General features: G+C 38.4%; 6 protein-coding genes across 7 annotated transcripts in view; 4 read left to right on the forward strand and 2 right to left on the reverse strand.

Annotated features, from left to right (window-relative positions):
• Positions 1–519, forward strand: LOC112086811. The gene has a single exon (XM_024156713.1). The coding sequence runs from the start codon at positions 1–3 to the stop codon at positions 517–519; it is 519 nt and encodes a 172-aa protein (XP_024012481.1).
• A 1,320-nt stretch (positions 520–1,839) lies between these two features.
• LOC18018470 (putative pumilio homolog 19) lies at positions 1,840–2,868 on the forward strand. The gene is made up of 2 exons (XM_024156752.1): positions 1,840–1,907; positions 1,977–2,868. The coding sequence occupies exons 1-2, from the start codon at positions 1,840–1,842 to the stop codon at positions 2,866–2,868; spliced, it is 960 nt and encodes a 319-aa protein (XP_024012520.1).
• A 255-nt stretch (positions 2,869–3,123) lies between these two features.
• Positions 3,124–8,814, reverse strand: LOC18018471. Of its 2 annotated transcripts, none has more exons than XM_024155731.1 (14): positions 8,692–8,814; positions 7,975–8,073; positions 7,577–7,704; positions 7,332–7,485; positions 7,143–7,252; positions 6,959–7,042; positions 6,812–6,860; positions 6,598–6,689; positions 6,332–6,458; positions 5,973–6,058; positions 4,547–5,892; positions 4,335–4,445; positions 3,494–4,249; positions 3,124–3,397 (listed from the first exon to the last, which is right to left on the reverse strand). In XM_024155731.1, the coding sequence occupies exons 2-13, from the start codon at positions 8,065–8,067 to the stop codon at positions 3,666–3,668; spliced, it is 2,964 nt and encodes a 987-aa protein (XP_024011499.1). In that variant the 5' UTR covers positions 8,068–8,073; positions 8,692–8,814; the 3' UTR covers positions 3,124–3,397; positions 3,494–3,665. The 2 variants fall into 2 exon arrangements, with proteins under 2 accessions (XP_024011499.1, XP_024011498.1); XM_024155730.1 differs by having other exon boundaries at positions 6,332–6,464.
• A 1,029-nt stretch (positions 8,815–9,843) lies between these two features.
• LOC18018472 lies at positions 9,844–16,728 on the reverse strand. Its single transcript, XM_024156930.1, has 11 exons — positions 15,044–16,728; positions 14,543–14,749; positions 14,189–14,445; positions 13,951–14,033; positions 13,688–13,851; positions 13,386–13,519; positions 12,995–13,258; positions 10,697–12,894; positions 10,508–10,610; positions 10,291–10,371; positions 9,844–10,005 (listed from the first exon to the last, which is right to left on the reverse strand). The coding sequence occupies exons 1-11, from the start codon at positions 15,234–15,236 to the stop codon at positions 9,922–9,924; spliced, it is 3,768 nt and encodes a 1,255-aa protein (XP_024012698.1). The 5' UTR covers positions 15,237–16,728; the 3' UTR covers positions 9,844–9,921.
• A 239-nt stretch (positions 16,729–16,967) lies between these two features.
• LOC18018473 (B3 domain-containing protein At5g60142) lies at positions 16,968–18,608 on the forward strand. Its single transcript, XM_024156573.1, has 5 exons — positions 16,968–17,084; positions 17,177–17,247; positions 17,371–18,037; positions 18,148–18,354; positions 18,447–18,608. The coding sequence occupies exons 1-5, from the start codon at positions 16,979–16,981 to the stop codon at positions 18,536–18,538; spliced, it is 1,143 nt and encodes a 380-aa protein (XP_024012341.1). The 5' UTR covers positions 16,968–16,978; the 3' UTR covers positions 18,539–18,608.
• Positions 18,609–19,028: 420 nt separating this feature from the next.
• LOC112086813 (B3 domain-containing protein At5g60130-like) overlaps positions 19,029–20,321 on the forward strand; it is a 1,391-nt gene continuing 98 nt past the window's right edge. The window contains exons 1-4 of the mRNA XM_024156718.1: positions 19,029–19,120; positions 19,210–19,280; positions 19,403–19,945; positions 20,093–20,314. Coding sequence (XP_024012486.1) covers positions 19,111–19,120; positions 19,210–19,280; positions 19,403–19,945; positions 20,093–20,314 — 846 coding nt within the window. The 5' untranslated portion in view covers positions 19,029–19,110. The remainder of the gene's footprint in view (positions 19,121–19,209; positions 19,281–19,402; positions 19,946–20,092; positions 20,315–20,321) is intronic.

The raw sequence follows: 20,321 nt of genomic DNA on the forward strand, positions 1-20,321 counted from the left end.
ATGGGAATCCCTACAAATGCTACAGTCGGTGAGGTTTTGAACATGCGAAGACGAAACAGACATCGTCGAAGGCTGTATGATGATATTGAAACAGAGCTTGCAATTGTTCGCCAAAACAGAGTAACAAGCGAGGAGGACATGGTCCTTTGGAAGTCTAAGGAAGACAGCTTTCGGCAAAGGTTTGTGTCGAAAGACACATGGAACTTGATCAGGAGGGTACGGCCAAGAGTAAACTGGTACAAAGGAGTTTGGTTCTCCCACGCAACTCCTAAATACTCGTTTCTCGTTTGGTTGGCTTTCAAAAACAGATTGGCTACAGGGGATCGTATCAAGAACTGGAATGTGAACGCCAACTCAACTTGCGTTTTCTGTAGTGATCCGATGGAAACTCGCGATCACCTTTTCTTCTTGTGTCCCTTCACAGGTAAAATCTGGGAGAATCTTGCAAAGGGGCTCTTAAAGGATCAGTTTGTATCGGAATGGGAAGAGATACATGACATCCTCACCAAGCCTCTCTGATACAAAAACGGTGACCTTTCTTGTACGATACACCTTTCAGATTGCGGTTCATTCGATTTGGAGGGAGAGAAATAAAAGAAAGCATGGTGAGACACCATTGACGAGCTTCCACATTACCAAGATTATCGATAAGAACATCCGAAACTAGTTGAGCTCGATTCGCAGCAGTGGAGACATGCGATACGAGGATGGGATCAGAACTTGGTTTGCTACTAGATAAGCCACCGGATTGAGTTTTCATTCAATTTAAAAATGTTTCGATCAAAGTTATAAAAACGTTTTATTTTTTTCTTGAATATAATTTAACATTAGATTCAAAAAAAAAAAGATTGTGAAACAGTCTTGACGCGAGTTTGCTAGTTGCTACTATCACTCACGGTCGACGATATCATGTCATCCATGGCTATAGTCAGGGGCGGATGCAGAAATTTATATAGCATGGGGCACTAGAATAATTTTGTATAACTAATATTTAGGTTAAATGCATTTTACATAGTTATTTATGAAAATAAAGAAATTAGTGTGGGGCACATGCCACACCCTCTTATGCTCTACATCCGCCACTGGCTATAGTATTAATGGAGTCAGGAAGATCAACATTTGACTACACAAGTTTTTTCAGCTGTTATATATGCTCTTAGTATTTGAGGTAAATATTCATCAATCGATAAAAATCAGACATTTATAAGTAACACTAATATACTTTTTCTTGGTAATAATTAAAAATGTGTGTGTATGTATGTATACTCACGATGTGTGTAGATAAAAATTTGGTTGCGTCTTGACTACGTTATCGGATTCTTTTCTATTCATGTGTCACATTTGTAGAAAAATATAGGACGTTTAGATGTTTTGTCCCTTATCTAGTAGCTACATTTTATGATTAATTTACTAATCTGATAAAGGAATTTCCTTGGTTAAACAAAGAAAAACAACATAAAAAAAAAAAAGGAAACTCGATCGAGGCCCCATGAGGGATGATGAGATCAGTAATGGAAATTATGTAGAACAAAATTATTCTGGTGGTGAATTTATTGTATGATTATTTCATTATTTATCGGAATCCACCCCTGAATAGGAAAACGTTATAGTAAAAAAAATGGAAAAAGGAAAACTCCAGCTATAAGATTTCCTTTTCCTAATAGAAACAGATAATCTAAAAGTTAACCGACAAAACAAAGACTCTCTAACTAGTATAAATATATATCACTAAACCCCTCTACACACAGATTCAATTAACAATCGCTCAGAAAAAAGTTCTCACACTTAATTCTCCATAATCAGATTCTCTAATTAAGATTAATAATTCCTGTAGTACTAATGGCAATCTCAGATAATACCTTCTCCATGTCGACAATGTACGATGCTTTGCCAAATATCCGTTCCTCATCAGAAGGAATCTCCGGTACCAATATTCCTCCTCCGGGATTCTTCATTCCACGCGCCTACGCCGGAACAAACACGCGCTTAAACCCTCTGTTCAACCTAATGATTACAGACAACTTGACGAGAGCACACTTTAAAGAGGTGATCTCTTCAAGGTTAAACCAAAGACAGCTTCTGTCGATGGCGTCGTTGCTGACGTCAGACTCCGATGCCTTCATGGAAGTTGTCCGAAACAAGATCGGGTCGACACGCGTGCAGATGCTCCTCGGAATGTCAGATGACGTGGACGCGTTCTTCTACACCGCTATCTTGCGCCGTTTCCTCCACATCATGACGGACAAGTACGCATCCCGCGTGGCGATACGAGCAATGTCCGTTTTCGACCAGGAGAAGAGATATGTAATGTACGAGCACACTCTTTACCACGCGCTCGACTTAGCGTGTGAACAACACGGCTGCATCGCGCTCAACGAGGTCATAACCGACGCGGATGATCCTTGCTACAGAAATCTGCTGCTAGACTTGGTCGCGCGCAACGCTCTCTTCCTAAGCAACGACGCTTCAGGGAACTTCGTGGTCCAACACGTGCTTCAACTGCGTAACTTGCGTTGCACGCATAATGTCGCGGTTAGTCTTCGTGGGCACTGCGTTGACTTGTCGTTTAGGAGGTATGGAAGCTACATCGTAGAGAAGCTTCTGCAAGAAAGGGAGACGATGGTTGTGGTGGTTATGGAGTTTTTGGAGTGCGAAGGAGGAAGGTTGATGAGGCTTGCGAGGAATGAGTTTGGGAATTTCGTGGTGTTCAAGGCACTGAGACTCACAAAGGATATGAACAGAGCCGATCTGTTTTGGGATTTGGCGCAGAAGCTGATGCCTTTTCTCCACCTCTTGCGTAGGTCTCACGGAAATAACATTGCAAACATCTTGGAGTCATGTTCGATAACTACAAGATTCTCTAGTTAAAATTGTTTGGTTGTTCTTTAGGTTGATTTCTGAAATCTTGTTTAATGAAGTTTTTCACTGATGTTTTTGTAAGGATCCAAATTTGATTCACCGTTCATGATCGTTTTTCGTTTTTGTTTTCAACTGAGATCAAGATAAGTTTAATGAACTGGTTCGAAGATTTGTCTTTGGAAGTAGAAGATGTCCAAAAGATGTTATATGAGACGGGATAAAAAGACTATCACTTTAAAAAAAAAAAAATAATAGAAAGAAAAGAGTAAGGAAAGACAAATCAATTGCTTGCAGTAAACCTTTTCTTTCTTTCTTTATCTTTTTTTGCTATGACAACTTGACTTGCTTATAATTTAAAAAAGCTATACTATTTTTCAGAACTAAGTTTATTTGCGATTTGAATAAGAATAAATCAGAGGCACCACCGCAACTTCTACCTCTGTTATCGTTGGACTTGGACAGTTTACATGCATCCACAATTTGCCAGCATTCCCAAACAAATCTATCGAAGGCACCCAAACATCAACTTCTTTGGCTCCTGCAACAGAGATAAATCATCTTGAATACTCACATACGCTATCAGAACCAATGGATAAACCAAAATCACACATTAAAGAATAAATATAGACAGTACCCTTTTAGTTTAAAAGTGCTCTTGAGGAGTCTATGTTGGGCCCTGCATCTTTGATATAACAAACGGTTTCTCTATGCGCAGCGGCGGAAGCAGTTTGGAGTAAAATGCTTCCAACCACTTGGGATCAATAAGAGCAAATCCAACAAAGCAGAAACATCTCTTGATGCCAGAATCACATTCCATATGTCCTATTGTACACATCTCCGGGACTTGGAATCCGAAATTTCGGTTCTTCATAACCGTTGTTGTATATGCTCCCATTAAATCCCAGCCGTTCATTCCTAAGAAGCTCGGCCATGCCTAGAGAGTTCACACTTTGGCCTTCATTCCACTTATCCCAGTGACCATTAGACAAGACTGAATTTGCAGATGGTTGTTGTCTTGGGAGCTGTGAGAAAGGAGATATGCTACTTCCCTGTGTCTGATGATCCATTAGCCTTGAACTAAATCCGTAAGGATCGGAAAGCGAAGGAGATAAGTTTCTGACATCATTATGAAACCCATTAACTTGTTGTTGTGAAGCGGACAGAGACTGCTGTCTCAACATTCGGAGTCCTATTTCGTTCTCAAAGGAATTCATTTGTGATGAGAATCCTGATCTCTTCTTATCCAAGTCTGCATTTATCATCCCTCTTCCAACAGCTAGAATTGCAGGATCCGCAAACTCAATATCACTTACACCACTCGGATTACCAACTGGAGGCGGTACTTGATATGCATTCCTCAGCAAGGAGGCAGAGTCTAGAAAACGAGTTCCTACGATACAAGTTGACAATAGTTTTAGTCTGTCGCATCAGCCACACTCTCTAAGCTACCCCAAAATAGAAGGAAAAAAAAATACCTGGTGCAGTATCTGAAGATAGGCCCATTCTTTCATGTGAAGAGAAGCCAGGAGGAGGTAACCTGCTGGGCGCAGAAAATCCTGGAGGAGCAGAGACTTGAGGTCGTGAAACTGCAATAGGGCAACAGAGAAACAAATTGGAAACGTGACAGAAAAAGATCCCATCCAAACAAGAAACAACGGAATGCCGTAAATAAGCTGTAAATACTAACCAGGAGTCTTGTACGACGAGAATAAAGGACTAGCAGCAAAGTTTTCCAATCCACCAGAGTAATTTGAAGCAAATCCATTTAGACTCCCGAGATTATCCCGATAGATATCTTGGCTCACTACAGACTCCTGAATAGGCTGATCTCTCGACACCTGCCCATAAATGCTATGGTTCTCATTGTCAAATGCTTGATTATTAGTCTCTTCATAACGCGCAAAAGAAAATCTGGACTGGCTGTTATGTTGCTTTAGGAAGTTAGAAGGTTTAAGGGTACTAGATCGCTGATCAACTTCACCGAGTAACTCTGCCAAATTGTTGGGTGAAGTTAAGGAATCATCCCATGGATCGAAGTCGAGTGACAAAATGTTTGAGACTATATCGTCATCTGCATTACGAACTTTGTGACTGCCTTCATTAGCAAACAGAGAGTGCACCGCATTAGACATGGATTTCTCACCAAATCCATTTGGAAGATTCATTCTAAGATCCAAAGAGAACCTCGAATCTGATTCGTTCACACCTGAAAATTCACAAGGCAGGGAAGAACGAGAAGACAAATGATTTGCATCCAAAATGGAACTTGAAGAGTCGGACAGAAACCGCGAGCGGATAATCTCCTCTTCAGGGTGATGCCGTTGACTATCAAATGATGATATATCCTCCACTTTCAATTTTGAGCCAACTTGCATCTGGGACTGCAAATCTGATCTCCAATCCCACTCTGGCGTTGTGCAGGGGACTCTATTCTCTGATGGGATAGCTTTCGTATCAGTGTTTATAGATTGCTCTAAATGTGGCAATTTTGATACTTCATGACCAGGTTGTCTAATAGAACCTTGATCACACGGACTACCAATCGCCATTGGAATATCAGGACGTTCATCCCTAGAATTCGTAGCTATCCCCATGCCTGAAACACCAACCGACAAGTTGCTAACAGTAGGGTTATCTTCTACAGCTTCATTAAAATCGTCAAACGAGTTCATAGTAGCTGAAGGCTTGTCAATGTCTCTGCCATTATGGGAAGAGTCTATTGAACTGGATAACCGATTGCTATTAAAATCTCTATCAGGTGAGGTAGTTCTCTTGGACCCAGAATCAACCCCAATATTATGCTGCAAATGCTTCATCACGGTAGGTTTGCTTTTGTCAACAACTACTTGGCTTTCTTCTTTACGCGATGGTCTTTTAAGAGTGTTACTAGAGGATACAGGCCCATGAGCTGCATTTGCAACAACAGCAGAAAAGGGCAAGGTTCCGTTTACTGATGTTGATCTTTGTATATCAGAAGATCCATTTGAGGTAACTGAAGTTGCTAAAGACTGCTGGTTTGCAATATGTGTTCCCCTGTAACAGCATCATCATTTTATTAGATTGACCAATCAAAATACTTTGCATTGCATAAAAAGCAGCAAGTGAAAACTTACCATGACGCCGCAGCAGGAAGAGCAGTGGATCTGCTAGAGCTCCCACTCCCACTAGGTGGAGAATACCTGGGAACACTTGCTGCATTCTGCTCATAGAAAATAAATTGAGACATGCCACATCATTAAGCTAGTCACCAACTAGGATTAACAAATAGGAAAGCGTTTATATGTGGAGTATTTTTGTGGTTAGTCTGGGGTCATTTGAGGCATGGGAGAGTTTTTTTAGGCTAAAGCCCATACGAAATAATGGTTTTTAATTAATCTATACTCGTAAGTTAAGAAAACATATTCTTGGAACACATGGCTCAAGCGAAATTGCACATCTTGTCAAGGGAAAGCTGAGATTTCATTGAACTTACACTTGAAGGAACTTTTACAATTGGTTTTGCAGAAGAACTGTCACTGCAATAAGCATCCAGTGGTGGAGGTAGCATGCTCCCTGAACGGTGCTGCAGAATATTTGTTGTGCCAGTGATTTGTTGAACTCTGCTCCTTCAAAATTACTATAAGACTTAACTAATCATCCAAAAATACTAGACCAACCATATATTACACATGCTAAAAATAATGGATTCACGAAAGAGAACAATCATTAATTATAAAATTTAGATGTTTGTTAAAATACCTTGTATAGGCTGATATGATCTCATCTTTTGTGAAACTATCCTCTTGAGAACCAACCTCGTGCAAATAGAGACAATCAGGATTGATGCATGCCTGGAAATAAAATTATGCAATTCATCACTCCAAAGACATCAATTTCAACTTTAATCTGAAAGGAGGTAACTAAAAGAACAACTCAGGGAGCCAAAAAGCATAAGGATCCATAGAAGACATACAACATTTCTCAGCCATGCATGACAATACTTGGTTGTCCCAAAACATGCCCTGCAATATATATACATATTATCGTTAAGTGAATGAAAACAAGATTAAAAACACTACCCACATAGTTTCAAACAAACAGGAAGTGAGGGAAAACTTACTTCAGTGGTTTACCATCCAAGGTAAACCCATGAACAGCCTGAATGCAGCGAACAGCCTCTTCCTCTTTTGCATAAGTAATATATCTGAAATAACAATAATTATATCAGAGAAAACAATAATGCAAGCAAAAGTAATTAAAAAAAATCATGATTAGGGGCTAAATTTGGTTGACAGAAAACGCACACACTGCATGTATTGTTTGGGAATTGTTGTATGACACCAGATGCTGTTCGGGACATGGAAACCTTTAGCACTTTTCCATACTGACCGAAATATTCTTTATGATGGAGTAGCTGTAAGAAAAATGGAGCACTCGTCACATAGCAATCAACAAAGAAATGATTAAAATAGGTTGGATGAAGGTTCTCATACATCTTCATCTGCTAGATTAAGGGGCAACCCGACAATGTAAACAAGATTCCTTTGGATGACTCGCACACTGGTGAGTTGCTTTCTCCCTTCAGAAGGTTTTGATTTTGACTTTTGAGTCTTCTTGCGCTCCATGTTGCCTTCAGCAGAGGCCAGACTGGGAACAGGTGAAGATGTAAATCAGCAATTTTGCCAGACTAAGATTAAATTCGCCAAAAAAGATTGCATATCAAGCATCACATTATAACCTGTCACAATTAACAGTCATCCCTACAATCTTTTCCTTGTCATATGGAGTGCGACAAGCTGGACAACGCCCTTCTATTTGATCTTTCTCTGCCATGTCCACTATGTGATGCCAGCACCAAACACATATCTGAATCACATACACACAATCATTGGTCAATGAGGCCAGCAAAAGTTGTGTACTTGCTCCACTGAGACATTGCTTATCACATCTAATCTATTTAATGAATTACAGAGAAACCGCAGCAGAAACTTCTAGCTAAACCAATAAAAGTATATGCTGATTATTGCTATTGAATATGGCAGTAAGCACAACGGTTCTCACTAAAATGGTCACTTTTACGACTAAGCAGTAACATATAAATTCTAATTATCGGAATATGAAAGCAGTTGCCAAGACCTGATAGCCACATTTGCAAGGCTTCAATTGCTGATCAGTCAGATCCATCTCCTCAGCACACAGTGGACAAGTCTTCTCTCCATGGTCACTCATGGTGGTCTAAAAAGAAAGATTATGAAATACATTAATCATAAAAGTTAAGGCCACAAACTAAGAAAGTAGAAAGGATTTCGTGAGCCATCAAATAAAATATAAGCATAAGCCAAACTACGACTGATAACACGAGCTCAACTACCACACTTGGCTAAAAGCTAAAAGGCTAAAATTTTGATCAATACTTATTAAGCATATTCGCGATCCAATCCTAGAATTTGTGTTCACTCATATCATCAACCTTATCCTAAGCCAATTCAAAAAGTAGGAAAACTCTAAAATTTACTTTAAATATTCGAACTTTCAGATCGATACTAGGAATATAAGAATCACAAAATGCATCAACGATCACGAAACTCCGGGGAATCGATCTGTGCATGTGCCTCGACGGTTCAATTAGAGACGCGTCAACGGACAAGTGAAAACACATCGTTAAGAAATAATCACCAATTTTTTATTTTTTTTGAGAATTACAAAATCTCAATCACAATTGACAATCCAAGCCAATAAACCAATGATCCCATGTAAAAACCCCGGGAGCAGAAACAGAATTAGGGTTTTGAGATTCAACAGATTCAAACTCCATAAGAAAAGATTCAATAAGAGGTAAAAGGAAAAACATACGAAAGATTGGATTGAGATTGCAGATGAAGAAGATCGAGATGAGGAAATGGAAGCTCGAACGAGAGCTGGAGATTGCGAGCGAGAGAGAGAGAAAGAGAAAATGGATGGCTGTGATTTTGGGTGAGATTGCTTTTTTAACCCTTAATTTTTGCCAGATCCACGTTGCTGTCTTGTTAAACTGTAATAAGAAAAAGAGTTAATGAAAAAACTTTTTATTGCCCTTTTAATTGCTGATTTTATTACTATATTCAGTCCGGTTCGGTTTTCATTACCCGGTATATGTCAACCGGTTTTTAGGGCATTTCATGTTATTACCAAAAATCACTCAACCACATGAAATCTTCTAGTCTTAGATACTTCGTTATTACCAAAAATCACCTAACCACACATATAAAGAAAGGGGCATTCATAGTTTGACTACAAAAAAGTTTTCATTTATTTGGGTATTTTCCAAATTCTCACCTAACCTGTTATGGTTATTTAAGATATAATATCTGTTTTGGCTAGAAATTGACCTTATAAAAAATATGGAGATATGCTACTCGAATTCTTTTAATAAAACACTGAGTTTTGAGTTAAAAAATTCTGAGTGGACCGATAATCAGTGACTATTTTGACCCAGAAGAATTAATTTCAACATGCCATCAATTGAAACAAACGATTGGTAAGGAGGATTTGATCGTTTGAACTTTCGTTTATATTAATTAAGGCCCAAATTATCTAATAGAAACGGCTAATCTGCACTGCTGTATGCTGTTAAAGTTGGATATATGCCAAACAATCTACGTAATTCAATTTCTACGCTTAGCGTTACTTCTAGAGCGGAGGAATTAGAGAAATGAAGAAGAACGAAGACATAAAGAGACTTTTGTTGGAGTATTGAAGAAGACAAAGACATAAAGATAACAACTATCTTGTTCTAGTAATGCGGTTTCTAGCCTGATCGGGCTCTAATTGACTTACAAATTTGATCACAGAATTGGTTAGAAAATGGACGATATGTTCACTTGCATTCACCCTAATTCCTCTCAAACATCTATAATTTTAAAGGTTCAGCCTAATAAATATCCCTAAAAATGATAAGAAAACATTTTTTCTACACATTTTATTTCTCAAGTATACCAAAATTAACAAAGTGAGTGTGTTCAACAAAGTTTTAACCTCCTAATAGTGGTTAAAAAGGGTTAAAAGCCAAAGAAAAGAATGGTTAAAGTAGAAGAAACTTAGTTTTCATTCTAAAGCAGGAGGAAGACCTTTGTTGGTATACTTTGTACAGTCAAATGGTCCTACTCCTTGATTGTTCTTCTTCTTGACCTGACAATCACAAAATAAATGAATTCAACAAGTTACTTTCAAGAACCAGTTTTGTAACATCTACTTATCTTTTGGATGATATGAAAGCTTGCAGTGAGCTATTTGATTAGTGGGCTAGATAGTGAAAATTTACACTACATACTATTGTAATCTGTCATACTAGTAAGAAAATCAACCAAACTAAAATCAAGTCCAAACGTTTCAACTGTTGTTTCCTTTTCAACACTATTTCAGGTCGACGGACAAATGGTAATGAGAGAGGGAGAGAGGGAGAGAGGATTATACCGGAGACCATGGACTTGGTTCAGGAGCAGATTTGTCGGTTGGTGAATGTTGTACACGTCCACTTTTTAGTGTTAGGATTTCCTACATTTTTTAACAAAAGAGATCTGCTGAGGCATTGCCAAATAATTCTATTTCATATGCAATAACAGCAAGTAGATCTTCAGTTTAAAACCCTGGTTGTTGTGTACATCGATGAGAAATTTATATTAGTTTATACCTCCCCAGCAGCCTCAAATGCAGCTAACCACTCGTCAGAAAACGGAACAGCATTTGGAGGCTTTACAATTATAGGATCAGGTTTCTTCTCAAGTTTAGCATCCCTGTTGAAAAAGTGAATTATCTTAACATAAGCTGCACTGAAGGAATAGAAAAAGCGTACTAGTGGAGACTGGATTAGATTACTTACATTTGTATGGTCTTATCATTGCCTTTTGATGAACATGTACTACTGCTACTGCTTCCAGAAGCATGGACTCTATTGCTTTCTGATGTCAAAGTGTCATCGCTCAGCACATTGAACTCCTTAGGCTGCAGATCATCTCTGCTTGAGAAAGCCTTATTCATGGGTATTGGAGTTCCTGATTCTTCCTCTGTGGTCACAAATGCTACAGGATCAGGAAAGATCTTTATAACTTGAACTTCTTCTTCTTCTTCATGAGAGCCGAGTTCTTGATCAGTAACCTGAGCACTGAAATCCTTTTCAGTACCTATTTGGGTTTCAGCTTTTCCAAAATAGTTATACTCAATACATCCAGAGTTTGAATCCTCTTTCGACATGCCTTCGGAGATTCTGGACAAATTTGTGTCCTCATTTAGAATCTCAGGATCTCCAACTGATTCACTTAGTAGAGTTTTAGTTTTTCCACACTGGTCAGATGCAGTATGGATAGCTTCTGCTTCCAGGTATTCTTGATTAAGAATGCCCTTGACAGAAAACTCATCGAGGTCACTAATGAGCTCTGACTTAGTAACCAGATCCACTTCTTTCAATTTCAAATTACCCTCATGCTCCTCATCTGAAAAATCTGAATCAGTAACCAGATCCATGTCTTCCAGCTCTGAGTTATTTTCGAGTTCCTCATTTAAATAAGAGAAAACAGTGGCGGTTACATCTTTTGCTGGACAACAACCATCTGATGTTCCAAGTTGATCAGTCTGTTTCATTACATGAACAACCTTTACATTAGATGAATTTGCAACACTGGAACAGTTATATTGCATATGCTTTTCAGAAGTTAGTTTCTCAGAGAATGATTCATGATATGATCCCAACGGTTTATCCTCCATCTTATTTTCTGCAGATGAAGGCATTAATAATTTCACTTGATCCATGTTCTGCTCAACATCAGGAGAACCAGTAAAGCAATCTATCTGCATATCAGGACCATCATCTCTATCTGCTCTTTCGTTTCTGGTCAAGACATCTATCTTATGACTGCCATCTTTCCCCTCGGAGACTAATTGGCACAACAAATGCTGTTCTTCAGATTCTCTCAACAGGTCTTTGCAATCGGGAAATGGACCAAGGAAATCAGAATCACAGTTTGTCTCTGTGTTGTCGCTTACTTCAATTCTGTTCTCCATTTCTAATACAGCCTGAGCATCACACACCATGTTATGACCACACAGAATAGAGTTTGCATTTTCCTCAAAATGGTTGCATGAGGATTGAACACAATCTGGTGTATTAACAGGCCCCGAAGGAATGACAACAGATTCAGTATTACCTAACTGAATTTCTGAAGAAGACAGATCATCTACATCACTTTTTCTTGATGCAACATTCCCTAGGAAAACTGGATCTGCAGTGACGGAATGTAAAACCTCAGGCTGCTTTGCTACATTTTCAGTAAAATGATTAACAATTAGAGCATCTTTTTCTCCAGAAACGAAAAGGCTAATCTCTTCTTCACATCCCGGGTGCACGCATTCATTTAGTGGTTGTCCATGTACATCAATTGTATCTAAATCTCCACTAAATTCGTTTGTAGTACAAATATCTAGTTCCCCTGGATTGCTGACTTTCAAGTCATCGCCAGAAACGCCAGAAGCGCCAGAAAGACCCTGCAATGGAGAACCCATAGAATCTTTGAAAAGTGGGCATTCTACTGAGCAGAAAGTCTTCCTTTTCTCATCCATATAATCATCATACATATTACTTTCTTGTACATAATTTTTGCAGCCTGAGGGCGGCAGCTCACTGCTACTCTGGACATCTTCACAACACTTTACAGTAGATATCTTCTCAGATGTACAAATAGTTACATCATCCAGAACTAGTTTTCCAGTATCACTTTGAATGATACATGGCTGCTGCAGGCTTTCATTTTTCTGAGAACTCAATGAACAAGACGACACTTTAGATTCCTTTTCCCGAGTGTTTTTCAAGTCTACTTTCACCCTTTCTTGAGCAGAGAAACCTGCAGCTGAACCTGAACTGCCGGTGTTTCCAATTGCTGACTTGGAGTTAACACTGGGAACTTTTTCAGAAAATTGGGGTTTCTTGAAGGTGGGGATCAAAGGAAAACGAGAAGCTGAAGAAACATCAGACCTAGGAAGCTGACTATGTTTGTCTTCTGAACTGTGCGACGGTTGAGAATCGGACTGCAAAAATCAGGAATATGAAGTATGAGCGATTAAAAGCACAAAACCATATTTATGACCCTCAACAACAGCTAGACTTCAGTATATTTCAATAATATACCTTACTGAAATAGCCAATTGACGGTGATGGCACTCTTAAACCTGAGGGCTTTCCCAGAGGGGAAACTGCGGAGTTCGTGTTTCCAACTCTATTGCATGAACTTTGAGCTAATGTGGTGCCCATAGTAATTACATTAGAGTCGCGTAAATTTGATACATGACCAAGCATATCCACATCTGAAGTAGTCATAGGGCCATCGTTGGACTTCCCAACAACAGAATGCTGTGAGTTGGATACTGAAGAAAGTTCTGATCTTTTGCAGATCTAAAGTTCAAGAAAAATGCAACATGTTACTCTCAATTGGAAGACTTTGGAAAAGAAAACATTCGCTGTAAACTTCTAGTGCATTATCTAATTGTTATATAAGTTTGGCGAGGGCACCATTGCTTACCACATGTCTTTTAGATTGCGTAAGAGAGGGCTTAGGAATTGAAGATTTGCTTGCCAGGCTAGATTTTGTTTTACTAATGATGCTTGAAGTACTTTTAGAGAAGCTTACTGATCCTAAGCTCTTTTGAGAATTCCCTGTCAAAGCAGAAGAAATTACCAAGGTAATGCGATCATGTAGCAATATATGAACAGGATGCATGTAGCAATATATGAACAAGATGCAGCAAAGGCATTTGCTGAAACAAAAAATAATAAAAGCTATGAGATGCAGAGGTTCCATTTACTAACTGAATGTGAACATACTTGATTGGGTAGGTTGAGTTAGTTTCGATTTGCTTGGACTTTGAGTAGTCCTTTTCATGTTGTTTGCAACTGTAACTGGATCAGGTTTGGTAGTAGAAACTTTAGATACGCTCAGCTCTCTGCCACGTGGTGTTGTTGTATGCACAGTTGCGGGTCTTTTTAAGGTTCAAAGAAGTTAAGGTTAATAAGCGAAAAAAACAAAACCACAAAAGCAAGGACGGTGATTTCCTTAACACCAAGTACTTTAAGTAAGAAAAGGATATGATGATGAAGGAGGAGGCCGGGGACAGCCACTGCGTTTGGACCCGCTCCTTAAATCCTGACCTGCACTTACTTTTTTCTGGGCCTATAATGCAAACATTCGACATTTAGCTAGAATGTGCCTACAAATAAAATTATTTTTGCTAGGAAATGACACTTTAAGAAACGACTGATCACCCTCACTAGCTCCATTTAGAAAAAGAAAACAAAAATTCTTCAACTCATGTCCAGTAAACTCACCAGGGAAGATTGGGTTTTAGATGGGGGTGCGTACTTTGACAGTGAGCCACTCACAATCTTCTTCTCTCTCTTTTTACTATTCAAAGGCAAATCGTTAAATAAGTTTTCTTCAAGTGCTTGTAGTCCTGGCGAAACACTTGTACATTTGGAAGCTGACGTTGAATCTCTGAACTCTTCTTGGATGGAAGGTAACAGGTCTCCACCAGTTTGGCAAGCATTTCCAGTTATTTTAGAGAGCTCAGCCGAATCCAAAACACCTGGTTCAAGACGATATTGCACAACTTAGTACCGTTGACCAAGCCAATGAAACAGAAGAATTAATCTATACATAAATCCACAAACACTAACAGTCACCTTCTTCTGTTGAAAAAGCTCTATCCCATGCTAAGCTTTTCCGCAAGTTAAACCCTGCATTCCTCTTCTTCTTTTTCATCTGTTGTCGCTCCACACTCAATTTGGGCAATTCAATATTGCTCCCACTAGTATTCTCCTTCCCTACACTGCCTATATCAATAGATGGACTTAGCTGCTTAATGTTGCTGTTGTTGCCTGTTACTCTTCCTGCAAAAAGGATTAACCTTCATTTATCTGCAAAATGCACAAATTTATACTGTATACTGACTATCCAAATTGCTATGTTCCACAATTTCAAACAACAATTCAAAGGACTTCAGATTTTACATTTCCAAGGTTGAGAGAAAATCATCTTTCGGTGAAGAGATTCCAGCGAATGGGTGGAGAAATATAAGATTGTTCCTCTCAATAAAACCATGTCCATGTAAAACTATCATTATAAAAAGTGAGGAAGAACAATATCAGAACGAAACTAGGATCTAGAGATTGAAGTGTGCTTACCAATTGAAGAAAAAGGAGATCGAGTAGGAACAGTACAATTCGATCTAGGGATCTGGAGAGGTGAGCAATCAAAATAACTCTTTTCTCGGCCGGAATTACCACCAGCAAACGACGTAACGCATTTCATTGGCGTATTTTTCAGAAGCCAATAGTCTTCTTCTTCTCCAGAGATATCTAATATATCCTTCTCCATTGAGAGACCTCCCTATCTCACCCTTAATTAAAGAGTCTAGCAGCGTCCGAGATCTGAAGAGGGGGGAAATCGGTATCACTAGGGTTTTTCTGCTAACAGTAAGAAAAGCTCGTCGGGATTCAGAATTCGGAAATCAGAAATAGGTTCGAAGATTTCCTCGATTGAAATAGAAAGTGGGTCAGAGAATGATGATTGACTGTTGATAGACGTTTGAATTTTGGCCGGCGTCGGAAGCGGGAAGAGATTGAAAACTTTTGAAATCGAAAGAAGATAAGACGACAGTGAAGAAAATCGGACCAGGCGAACAACTGAATTGACTATAACACCCCTTACTCTACTCTTCACTAAAAACGGTCTACTCTTTTGTACCACGTTTGACTATATTCTCAGGACGCTATTGGGCCACACTGTAAGCCCATTTCTCATTTTCTGGCCCGCCTTCTTCTCGAATGTATTTGTTTCACAACTTTTGCTCTTTAGGTGAGTCTTTTTGGTTGACATTCGTTGTTTTTTTTTTCTTTTTTTTTGTCGACAACAGATTTCATTAAAGCCCAATAGGCTACATACAAGAGGCACAAATATTTTAAATCCAGAAGCAAATAAGGTTCAGATAACAAAAGCATAATAAGATACACGTGTATTGACACACGTAATCTTATCAAAACTGAGTAATACACGTGGCACACGCTGAACCTATCTGCGTATCAACGCTGTTCCCATCACCGATCTTCACCGCCGGGCATCTTCGAACACCGTCGCTTGCAAACTGAAAATCACCTCCGGCTACTTCAATCTCCACAGCCATAATTAAACTTGCACTTCAAGTTTGATTGCTTGCTCTTTTCACCGATTAACCAAACGGATTGAAACACCACTTACCACCGGAAGAAATATACTAGAATAACACCCAATAGATCAGAAATAGATCCTTCGCCGAAGCTCTACTGAATCTACACATAATCAACTTAAGTGTTATCAAAAACAATGTTCTTCCTTCGCAAGAGAAACTTATCTCCAAAGCCATTTAACGGCTCCATAACGGCGGAGTAAGATTTTACACTCAATTGAAAGAAAACATGCATAAACCGATGGAAAGAAAATGGTTCAATAGAAGAAAAAGAGCAAGAATATCCAATTAATCAGAAATCGATTGTTTTATCATTAAAAGACCAGTGATTCCTCCAAACCTAAGAAATCCTTTACTTCACTAAGGATTAGTAAAAGATCGCAGAGAAGGAATCAATAAAAAAAGCAAAAGACTCTGATTACAGGAAAGGAAATCCGAAGACCTCGAAATTTATGATCCGTTAAACGGAAAGTGAAACCGATCAAGTCGGAAAACTATAAACAAACAAAATATTTCACATAAGAAAACCGGTTTAACCGGAATTTATTTTCCGAAGAAAATTAACAGCACAGTGCCGGCGTCGGAAAACACCGGTCACCGGCCAAAAGAAAAATGATTAATCTGTGATCTCAAATTAATTTTTCTATTAATAATTTTTCCTTATTCAGGTATTTTAAAATATATATATAACTGTACTAATTTAATCAAATTTAAATTTGCATATTACATCTTTTGGTTCGATTTAAACCGGAGCTGTTCGGTTTGTGGCGCATCTAAGTAAAAGTAGAGAGTACCATACCGCATAAATGCTTTCCATTTCCATTTGAAGCAAAGCGCTCAACATAGGGACAGCCTCTGTTTTATACTAGAAAAAGCAAAATTTCTAAATGAAACTATGGAGATGGAAGAACTATTATTGACAAGCTTTTTCTTTTTCCTCACCTTCACTTCCCAAAAGAAATTAGGTTTTCTGAGAGCAGAAGAGGTGAAAATGAACAAAGGTCTCTTCTCTTAGTCTCTTCTTTTTCTTTTTTTTATTATTCTCCAATTGCAATGAATCCTATTCTCTGAATTTATTTTAATTTTGGAACAGGAATTTCTTCAGATGATTGTCTTCCAAAGTTCTTCAAAGTGTACTTACCTGATGATTCCGGAGATGATCTGGTAATAACAGCTTTGCAAAATTGTTTCTTTCACTCTGTTTTGTTTTCTGGGTTTTGTTCTTACATGTTCATCAGTAGATAGATAGCTAGCTAGTAGGTTAAAAATCTTGTAAATCCTTTTCAGGAAATTCCCATTTCTTTCAACAGCTGCTTACAAAATTCTATGCCCAAGAACGTAATCGTTAGAAGCATCTATGGAAACGTTTGGAAACTAGAGTTGATGAAATGTTGTGGTGAAATTGAGAAATTCGTTATGGTTGATGGATGGAAGAGAATCGTAAAGGACGAAGATCTGAAGGGCGGAGAGTTCTTGGCGTTCGAGTTTGATGGCTCTACACTCTTCAATTTCTGTATTTACGGCCACGCAACGTGTAAACGGCTTGGAATTTCAACGAAAACCAAAGAGATCGAAGATGATAAGTCTTGTGTTGATATCATAGTTATTGATGATGATGACGATGATGATGATGATGCTGATGCTGATGATAATGCAGATGATGATGGTGATGGAGATGATGATGATCAAGTTTCTGGCGAAGACAAACCTAGTGTAGATATCATAGTTATTGATGATGATAGTTCTGATGATGTTAATGATGATATTAGCGGTGATCAAGATTCTGGTGACGAAGATAAATCTAGAGAAGATATCATAGTTATTGATGATGATGATGAGGATGATGATGATGATGATGATGATGATGATGATGATGATGATGATTACGCTGATGGTGATCAAGATGATGATGATGGGAGAAGAAGTGGAGTTGAGACAGGCAGAAATTGGTCCGGTAAGAAATGTGAAATCTCATTCTTTTTTTTTTTTTTTGCATTTCCATTGTGCATCAATAGAAGCATCTGTTCATGATTTGTTTAATAATTGTTTTGTTCGTGATGCCAGCTCATACGAGCTCAGGCCATAAAGGACTATGGCTTACACATCCCTTAGTTCATCAATCTCATCACCCACTAGAGAACATTGAGGGTCACACCAATCAGAAGAAATCATTCGAAAGTATAAAAACAAGGAATCAAGTGAAGTCTACTGATAATATAACATGCGAGGTAGACAAGGAGAAGAATGGTCTATGTGTTAACGCCAGAATATGTAAGAATGCTAAAACATCTTGCTAGGTTTTAATCTAGACATTTTCTGTAGTAGTATTGAATTTTTAACCAGAACTTCCTGAATCATTTCAGTTGTTTGCTATCTATACAACCTCCTGGTGTTGTTTTGTGTGTCTGCAACATGTAATGGTGACAAAAGTCTCTCAACAAATTCATATACATAGAATGTTGTATTTATATAAACATGGTTCTTGACAAAGGTCGTCCTTTGTACAATGCAAGGTTGGATTAATCTCAATGACATTATTTTAGTACAATAATCCAGATGATGCTACATTTGATAACAATCTCTCTGTAGCTGCCACGGCGAATCCCACCACTGGGCTGATCTTGAGCTTGCAATGTCCTGTTGAGTATTACCATGTAAAAGCTATCACTTAATCAAGGACGAGTTTATTACTAGATAGTATAAACTACGCAGGACAATATTGTCATTTAATCTGTATCGATTGAATTAGACCGAAACTTAGGCCCATTTGTTGTTATCGTGGGCCTGCGGTAATTTTGTACTCGGTCGAATTACTATGAGTAATGAGTGTTATAAGTGGTATGTTTTCCATTTGAAGCAATAAGCACAGAAACAGAGCGCAACCTCTGTTTTTGCAAGTTTTTCCAACAAAAGTAAGATTCTTTCCATGAAACCATCAGATCGCTAAACTTAGGGTTTGAAGAACATATCTCACCTTCAATTCCCAGAAGAAATTAGGTATTCTGAGAGCTGTACAAAGAGGTGACAATGAAAAAAGGTTTCTCCTTTAGTCTTTTGTTTTTTTCTTTGTCCTTGATTCTCCAATCGCAATGTATCCAATTTCTTCTTTTTTTTTTTTGGGAACAGGAAATTCTTCAGACGATTGTCTTCCAAAGTTCTTTAAAGTGTACTTGCCTGGTGAATCTGGAGATGATCTGGTAAAAGACACTTTCTTTTCACTCTGTTTTAAGTTCGTTTTCATGGGTTTTGGTTTTTTTGTTTCTTACATGTTCATCGGTAGATTTCTAGTTGGGTTTGAAAAAATGTAAATAATTTTCAGGAAGTACCCGTTTCTTTCAACAGATGCTTACCAAATTCTATGCCTAAGAACGTAATTGTTAGAAGCATCTATGGAAACGTTTGGAAACTAGAGCTGAGGAAGTGTTGTGATGGTATCGAGAAATTTCTTATGGTTGATGGCTGGAAGAGAATCGTCAAGGGCGTAGATTTGAAGGGAGGAGAGTTCTTGGCTTTCGAGTTTGATGGCTCTCGGCTCTTCAATTTCTGTATTTACGACCAGGCGACGTGTAAAAGGCTTGGAAATTCAGTGAAAACCAGAGAGATCGAAGATGAATCTGATGGTGAAGATGATCTCATGATAATCAGTGATGACGATGATGATGATCAAGATTACGGTGACGGTGATGATGTTGAGGCTGCTGATGTTGAGGCTGCTGATGTTGAGGCTGATGATGATGATGATGATGATGATAATGAGGATCTTGATGTTGAGGATGATGAAGATGATCAAAGACGGTATCTGGATGATACTGATAACCCGTCTTTTACTGTGATCCTAAATCCGAAGAAGAAAAGCCAACTGGTAAGAATAAAAATATGAACTTTAACATTATTTGGTTATAGGTTTGTTTTTTTTTTATGTGAAATGCATCACTAGTAGTGATTCACTACGATTATAACAATTAGTTTTGTGCATTGTTTTTATGATGTTTTTTCTTTCATAATGCAGCGCATCCCGGCACACGTCATAAAAGACTATAACTTGAACTTCCCTGAGCGTGTAACTGTCGTCGACCCACTCGTAACTAAGTTCGGGACAATGGAGAAGATAATAAAGGTTCAGAAAAACGGAAGTGTGTTTGTCAAGGGATTTGGAGCTGTTTACAGAAGGAATAATGTGAAGACAACCGATAGATTGATATGTGAGGTGAAGAAGAGTGGTAGTGGTCTAGTTCACA

Source organism: Eutrema salsugineum, unplaced genomic scaffold (assembly GCF_000478725.1).
Source record: "Eutrema salsugineum unplaced genomic scaffold, Eutsalg1_0 scaffold_2, whole genome shotgun sequence".
NCBI classification, from domain to species: domain Eukaryota; kingdom Viridiplantae; phylum Streptophyta; class Magnoliopsida; order Brassicales; family Brassicaceae; genus Eutrema; species Eutrema salsugineum.